The sequence below is a fragment of the Callionymus lyra genome, chromosome 10, assembly GCF_982586985.1.
Source record: "Callionymus lyra chromosome 10, fCalLyr1.hap1.1, whole genome shotgun sequence".
NCBI lineage: Eukaryota > Metazoa > Chordata > Actinopteri > Syngnathiformes > Callionymidae > Callionymus > Callionymus lyra.
In genome coordinates this window covers 2,928,324-2,936,355 of record NC_141827.1, presented here as the reverse complement: position 1 = coordinate 2,936,355, position 8,032 = coordinate 2,928,324, and the positions used below count along the sequence as shown (strand labels likewise).

The 8,032-nt window shown below is 41.6% G+C and overlaps 1 protein-coding gene across 1 annotated transcript; it reads right to left on the bottom strand.

Annotated features, from left to right (window-relative positions):
• Nucleotides 1-711: 711 nt before the first annotated feature.
• Nucleotides 712-7,995, bottom strand: mon1a (MON1 secretory trafficking family member A). The gene is made up of 6 exons (XM_087801314.1): nucleotides 7,853-7,995; nucleotides 7,421-7,568; nucleotides 6,047-6,397; nucleotides 4,330-5,095; nucleotides 1,718-1,865; nucleotides 712-1,658 (listed from the first exon to the last, which is right to left on the bottom strand). The coding sequence occupies exons 2-6, from the start codon at nucleotides 7,539-7,541 to the stop codon at nucleotides 1,518-1,520; spliced, it is 1,527 nt and encodes a 508-aa protein (XP_087657440.1). The 5' UTR covers nucleotides 7,542-7,568; nucleotides 7,853-7,995; the 3' UTR covers nucleotides 712-1,517.
• Nucleotides 7,996-8,032: the final 37 nt, after the last annotated feature.

The window sequence follows — 8,032 nt, the reverse complement described above, 5'->3', positions numbered from 1 at the left end:
ATTATAGTGTAATATATCTTATAAACACACACAGAAATGAATGACGAAATATACAAAGATGGAATATATTGAAGTATATAATGTTTTCCAAATATATATTAATTTGGTTTTTATTTTCTTTATTCCAATTATAATTATTATTGACATGTTTCTAGTCAACACCAGTTGAATCCTCTTTAATGTTTATAATAATAGTCTATAAAACATATTAATGTCTGTTATTCCAGCTTTTGATCATTAGTTTTAAACATTATAATTAATGTTAATGTTATATTTAACACAATTAAACACTTGAAATCATTTCTGCTTGAAGATGTTAGTGAACAACCACAGGTTTGAATCCAGTCATTAAAACGTTTTATTTGGTCGAAATGTTTGAAGACTTCAGGCATGAGAAGAACAAAATGTTTGAAGACTTCAGGCACGAGAAGAACAAAATGTTTGCAGACTTCAGGCACGAGAAGAACCAAATGTTTGCAGACTTCAGGCACGAGAAGAACAAAATGTTTGAAGACTTCAGGCACGAGAAGAACAAAATGTTTGAAGACCTCAGGCACGAGAAGAACAAAACGTTTAAAGACTTCAGGCACGAGAAGAACAAAATGTTTGCAGACTTCAGGCACGAGAAGAACAAAATGTTTGAAGACTTCAGGCACGAGAAGAACAAAATGTTTGAAGACTTCAGGCACGAGAAGAACAAAATGTTTAAAGACTTCAGGCACGAGAAGAACAAATGTTTAAAGACTTCAGGCACGAGAAGAACAAAATGTTTGAAGACTTCAGGCACGAGAAGAACAAATGTTTAAAGACTTCAGGCACGAGAAGAACAAATGTTTAAAGACTTCAGGCACGAGAAGAACAAAATGTTTGAAGACTTCAGGCACGAGAAGAACAAATGTTTAAAGACTTCAGGCACGAGAAGAACAAAATGTTTGCAGACTTTAGGCACGAGAAGAACGAAATGTTTAAAGACAGTGTTTGTCATCCGTTGTAAAATCACATGTTTTTTAAACATGAAATCACTAAAACAAGAAAGTAATAAATTGAAATGTGTTTTTCGTGCGTATTCAGTAAATATTTGATAAAATCTTCATTTAAAGTAAATGCATAAAAAGTAATTATTGGTCACTTTGAGGAACATATGGAGTCAAATGAATAAATTAAGGCACAAATACATCATCAATGATTTAAATAATGACATAAAAAGAGATTTAGCACCAGATTAACCTGAACGTGTTTCTGATTCACCAGCTGGTTCTGGATTATTGCAGCACGAGCAGGAGGTCCAGGAACGAGAGGAGAAAAGGAGGAAAAGATCATCAGGACTGAAGCTCAGCAACAGGTTTGTTCACTGATAGCAAACTTTGAGTCTAAATCACGGCGTCCATGATTGACAGGAGTGTTGACGACACGATAAACCGAGGCACAATCAACGGAGATGATTCTGTTGAAGGTGGATTTAAAAGATGGAGATGAAGTCGTCCAGAGAGGAGTGTCGTCGGTCCAGGGTCTCCAGACTAGTAGGTCAGCGGGCTGAGGATGAAGAGACGATCCTCCTCCTTCCGGATCCACTTCAGCAGCTTGTTGACGGACGACACCGCCAGCGCCTTGGTGCCCAGAGGACTGAAGCAGAGGTAGAGCTCGAAGCCGCTCGTCATCTGAGAGCAGATCCATCGTCAGTAAGACATTCTCTCATGACGTTCAGAGTCTCGCTCACCCAAGCCATCAGGTTCTCGCTCGCCCCGACGCGGTAGCAGGAGCGCAGGGGTCTGGTGGGGTGATGCAGGCAGCTGTGCAGGGTCTGGTACGAGGACAGGAGGCGCTGCTGCTCCTCGTCCGACGCGTAGACCGACGGGAACTCTGGGCTGAGAGAGTGAGACGGTTAGAGTGGGATGGTGTCGACAGATACACGGATAAGAATCAAAAAACTTTAGAAAAAAAAGTGCTTTTTTCTCTCCGTTCAAGTGACAAACATGTTGACCAATGAGGCGAGTGTGTTTTGATCATGTGATGGACCAGTGGTTTGAATGAATCCTCTCAACCTCTCAATAACTACTTTAAGGTGATTCATACACAAGTAGATCCGAGCGTTGTCTTAGGTCCAAGACGTTTAGATCATCATCACATCAGTGCATCACTGAAAACATCACTTCGACTAGGAGTCTGTGTGGTTTCCATGGCAACACAACACACTTCCTGCATCAAACGTTAGTAAACACAACACAAACAAACAACAACCACAGCCAGCGTTCAATGAGCAGCTGCGTCACATTAAAGATTAAATCAATGATCAACACAATAATGCAGCGTTTGACTCCCAGGAGTGAGAACCGTGTGGAGTCAATCCTCCAGAGTGACATATTGACCATTTAAAGAAACGTTTATGCAGAAAGAAGTAGAAAGAGCTGTTGCATCACAGATACTTGTGTGTCCGGAAGAAATGCCTTTCGTGAGGAAACAAAATCAAGTGTCTTTACACTGAAGCTACAGCTGTGACACTCAGAAAAAACATCACTAATAACATCATAGAAGCACAACTTTATTTAGGAAAGTTGCATTTACTCAAGTAGTTCATGGATTAAAAGTGGTTTGAACGAGTTCTTTGAACAACGAAAGGCTTTTGAAATATTATAGACAAACCTCCAAGTTGTCTTAACTTTCTTAATAATGTGCAGCTTTTCTTCTAAAGTCCTTCTTGAAAATGGCTTCGATAATAAATTAATTTCTCCTTCTCCAGCCATCGTGGACGTAAATCAACACACGTCGTCAACTCATAATCTGATTGGTTGGAAGCGCGACCAGGAGGTGGAGACATTTGTAATTATTTATTAAGTAGCTACTCATGGGAAATATGATAATACCTTTACAATTATTTGAATTCAAATAAGTCTGTGATTCAGATATTTTTCTCAGGCAGTGAAGGCCCTGATGACTGTGATGGACAAGACACTGTGGTGTCAATAAAGTTTTGATACTTTGAGAGCCACGACTCACAAGATTTTATGAACAAAAGTACAACAATATTATCCATACATACGTGTTTGTTGTACTTTATATACTTTTATACAGTTTAAAATGATCATAAATTACTAAATAAATATACTTCACATGCCATAGTGAGTAATACTAAAAGACTAGTGAAGTAATTCCATGAGAATCTACAAGAATCGTAGGGTAATACTATAAGATTTATGTATTATTACTACACTGTTTGAGGTAGTAATATTACAAGAGTCGTGGAGTAATACTACAAGAATGATGCAGTAATACTATGAGAATTATGCAATAATACTACGAGAATTGTGGAGTCATAATACAGTGGTTAATGTAGTAATACTACAAGAATCACAGAGTAATATTACGAGCATCATGGGGTAATACTACAGAATCGTGGGGTAATACTACGAGAACTATTGAGTAGTAATACAGGAATTGCAGAGTTATATTAAAAGAGTTGTGGAGTAATACTTCAGTGTTTAATGTGGTAATACTACAAGAATAGTAGGGTAATACTACTCTGTGTCATGGTGTAATACTACCGTGACTCGCAGAATAATACTACGACAATTGTTGAGTAATACCATGAAATAAATACCAGAAATAAACATCAGACAGGTGAGACTCGTGAGACAGGTGAGACAGGTGAGACATGTGAGACATGTGAGACAGGTGAGACAGGTGAGACAGGTGAGACAGGTGAGACATGTGAGACATGTGAGACAGGTGAGACTCGTGAGACAGGTGAGACAGGTGAGACAGGTGAGACATGTGAGACAGGTGAGACAGGTGAGACAGGTGAGACATGTGAGACAGGTGAGACAGGTGAGACAGGTGAGACATGTGAGACAGGTGAGACTCGTGAGACAGGTGAGACAGGTGAGACATGTGAGACATGTGAGACAGGTGAGACTCGTGAGACAGGTGAGACAGGTGAGACATGTGAGACATGTGAGACAGGTGAGACAGGTGAGACATGTGAGACAGGTGAGACATGTGAGACAGGTGAGACAGGTGAGACATGTGAGACATGTGAGACAGGTGAGACATGTGAGACAGGTGAGACAGGTGAGACAGGTGAGACATGTGAGACAGGTGAGACAGGTGAGACATGTGAGACATGTGAGACATGTGAGACAGGTGAGACATGTGAGACATGTGAGACAGGTGAGACAGGTGAGACAGGTGAGACAGGCGAGACATGTGAGACAGGTGAGACAGGTGAGACAGGTGAGACATGTGAGACAGGTGAGACAGGTGAGACATGTGAGACAGGTGAGACAGGTGAGACAGGTGAGACAGGTGAGACAGGTGAGACAGGTGAGATCGTACCTGGTGTACAGGCCGGAGCTCTTGGACTTGTACAGGAAGTGTCTGAGCTCTGGAATCCCGACCTGGTCTACGGAGTAGCTGGGACATTTGAGCGCCTCCTTCAGGGTCTGATAGGCACTGCGTTTGCTGAGCCTCTCCAGAAACTTCTGCTTGCAGTCGGACATGTTGAAGAAGTCCTCTCGGTCCGTGGAGACCAGGATCAGGCAGAGCTCTGACGCCGGCTCCAGGTAGGAGATGTGAGCGTGGAAGAATCCTGCCGTGTTGAACTTTGGCAAACAGATGGGCGTCCAACCTTCGCCCTCCCGGAACGAGGACGAAGACCCGACCAGGTTGAAGACCAGATGCAGATCTATGTGGTGCAGGAACTGTTCCTTCTTCCTCACCAGAGACACCAGGCGGTCTCCGGCCAGCAGGATGGAGAAGACCAGGTTCTTGGACTTGGCGGCCTGCAGGCTGGAGGAGACCACGTCCCGGGCGGAGCTGGCCACGGGCAGGCAGGTGACGGCGCTGATCAGCAGGCCCGGGTCTCGTTCCAGGCGATCCAGCAGGTTATCCGTGAGGTACTCGGAGCCGGACAGGAGGCGCCGCAGGTCGAAGTTCTGCTTGTGCTGGAAGATGTGGTTGAGCTGCGTGAGGGTGAGCAGGCTCACGATCTGGTAGTAGATGTACTGCAGCTCCCGCAGAAGCTCCTTCTCCGACTGACAGGTGCGAGACACGCCCACCAGCACCAGCGGACTCCGGGTCAGGAACACAACCTTGCAGCCGTCTGTCAGAACGAGAAGATTCACTTGAAAGAGTTCATAAAATATATATTTTTTTAAATGACAAAACTTTATTTTCATGACACTTCCAGGCAACATGTTTTGGAAAAACAAACAAACAAATAAAAACATGAAGAATGTATAAAATTCTACGTAGAAATGTGGTTTAACTTTGGCAGCAGTTTATGAAAAAGACTAACAAAATAATATCATCTAAAGCTGAAAGATAACAAACTAAATAAATCAGTGGTGTTTCAACTCGGTGTCACTTGTTCTTTTAGGAACACTTAGGACCTTAAATCATCATTAACTTGTGCAGCACTAGTTTGTCTTTTACTGACGTTTAAATCATAACGAATTGATCTCAAGACATTTTACCATTTTTTCATTTTCATTTTAAATTTTCATTTCTAATTTAATTTAAAAAAAATTAAATTAGTAAAACAATGATTCAACATTCAGATAATTTCAATCTCATTAGTAGTTTAATTTAACATTTATTTTTTATATTACATCATATTATATTGTAGTATAGGTGAAAGTATTCATTGTTGTAAACTACATTTAAAACTATTTTGTTCAATCATTGATAACGTTACTGTAATGGAGGCGGTTTGTTTTGACATCTAGTGGTTAATATCAAGACAACAGGAAAGGTTTTGTTGAGGAGCATCAAAATAAAACCATCAAAGTTGTTGTTTTGAAATCGGAACTTGGTGTAAAAACCTGAAGAAGCAGAAGTCATTTGATGTACAGATCATCTCGATGCCGGGATCATCATATTATATGTTATGAACTCGGTAAACGAGTGAAACTGAAAAAGTAACTACTGGTCAAATATTACCTAAATTCCATTTTTGAACGCTGGAAGTTTGCTGCCACCTTGTGGACAGTCTTGTGAATGCATGCCATGTTCTGATGAGTTAGAATCAGAAGCACCACGAGTCTGAGCTCACCTGCATGAATGGAGCGGATGATGTTCTTCTCCGCCTCCACGAACGACACGAGGGCCATCATCACGCCCATGGTGCTGGACAGAGCCTCCTCTGTGCCGTAGCGGGTGTAGATGGGCTTCCCCGCCTCGCTCAGCACAAACATGTGCTTCCTGTGGCTCCTCCACGCCTCGCTGGACACGTCCTCGTCCTTCGTCTTCGTGCCTTCAGAGTCCTGCACCACAACCTGGAGCTTCTCCTCACATTCCTCCACCTGGTCCGACTCCGCTTGTCCACACAGATCCTCGTCCGCCTCGGAGGTCAAATCCTCGAAGGACTGGGAATGAACAAAAATGGCACTTTTCTGTCCGGCTCCTGAGAACGAGAACATGGTCTTTAAAAGACACTCAGTGTTTGTGTAGGAAATCAAGTTGTATGTTGTTTTGTTGTATGAACCAATCACACGACCAGAACTTCTCCTGTTACTCTTAGTCAGCATTACTGAAGGTCAACACAAGACTGTTGAAATAATGACTTCCCTTCTGTTTGACGTTATTTAAGGAAGTCGACAAGATTATGGTGAACTTGCACGAACTTGCTGAAGGTCTGAGGCAAGAATGATCCATCAGCATTTATGGATCCAGCAAGTATCTTCACAGAAGCGTATGATCAGAGACAGCAGAGTCCAAGGATCTGATGAAAGCCTGGTTTGTTTCAAACATGTTTCTGTCTGCAGGACGAGCAAATGAACCACATGTGGTGCGAGTTGATTTCATTAAGTTACTCTGAGTCCAAACTATTGTTGATTCAACATCTTCTTGAATTCCTCATTCTTCGTCGCAAGGTCGTTCTCTCACTATCGTCTTAAAACTCCCAGGTTTCTCTCACTTTACATTTCTAATCCCAAACCATAAAACAAACAAGTCATTTTTTCAAATATTTACCGTCAATTTAAAAGTGGGAAACCAGCCGTGCAGGTCTTGTCTCAACGTGCCAGGAGAGAACTAGCGCTGGATATTTGGCACAAACACGAACGTGGAAAACCTTCTTTCCAAACAACTAAATTGTGTTTTTACCAAATGAACAAAATAGAATCAAGTTCTTTCCAAAAATGAACACTTTCCAAACGTTTTTCTTAAGATAAACGCATATTTACTGAGCACAAGTCTGTTAAAAATATATGTATAACTTGTCTATCGATTATTACTGTTTGAAAGGTGTTTTGAAGTAACTCAGTCTGTGACTCTTGTCACGTCGAGACACTCGTTTCTGTCAAAAATGAACCTGTAACCAGTGAAAATAAGTGAAACTATATCATTTATTTGACTGTTGCTCACTGACACATAAAACAACACAACAAGAGTGACTTCAAGAGTGAAAAAGAAGACTAAGACTCACCAGGTTCGGTTCCTTCCACCAGACCCGGGGTCGGACTCTCTGATCTCTCACAGCGGACTCTCTCCACACACAGACTCCCAGTGTCCCAGGACGCAGCACTCCTCTGGGGTTCTCCCTCCATCCTGCTACAGGAGGCTGGAACACAAACCTGGAAGAAGGAGAAAAATCCAAAAAGTTGGTCAAGAAACACAAGGACGTGAGGAAGTTTAACGTATTAAAAATAAACTCATTAAACAAAATGAATAAACAACTGAAGGCAAATTAAGTGAGTTCAGTCTAGAAATATTTCTCTTGAATCTGAAGAAAACAAACAACGTTGATAATGTTTTAACAGCAAAGTTGCTTCATAACTCAGTAATAAATTGTAACAAACAAGACGACAACTTGCTCTCGCTGCTCAACGACACCTCTCATCCATATTTCCATTATTACCTTTCATTTCCGATGAAGTGAATCATCGGTCAAAGTAGTTTATGAGAGAAAAAGTCAAAGAGGAATTTCTTCTTCCTCTTGTCAACATGTAGCGCTCAGGAGCGGAAGTGCTTGTTGGGCGATAATTCTGGTTCCGGTAAACAAATGCGTCTAATACACAACTAAATTACTAGATAATAT

Coding starts and splice junctions, on each gene's coding strand:
- mon1a (XM_087801314.1), bottom strand. CDS start 7,541: ATGGAGGGAGAACCCCAGAGGAGTGCTGCGTCCTGGGACACTGGGAGT. Junction 6,398..7,420: donor GGTGGAAGGAACCGAACCTG/GTGAGTCTTAGT, acceptor TCTCGTTCTCAG/GAGCCGGACAGAAAAGTGCC. Junction 1,866..4,329: donor AGCTCCGGCCTGTACACCAG/GTACGATCTCAC, acceptor TCACTCTCTCAG/CCCAGAGTTCCCGTCGGTCT.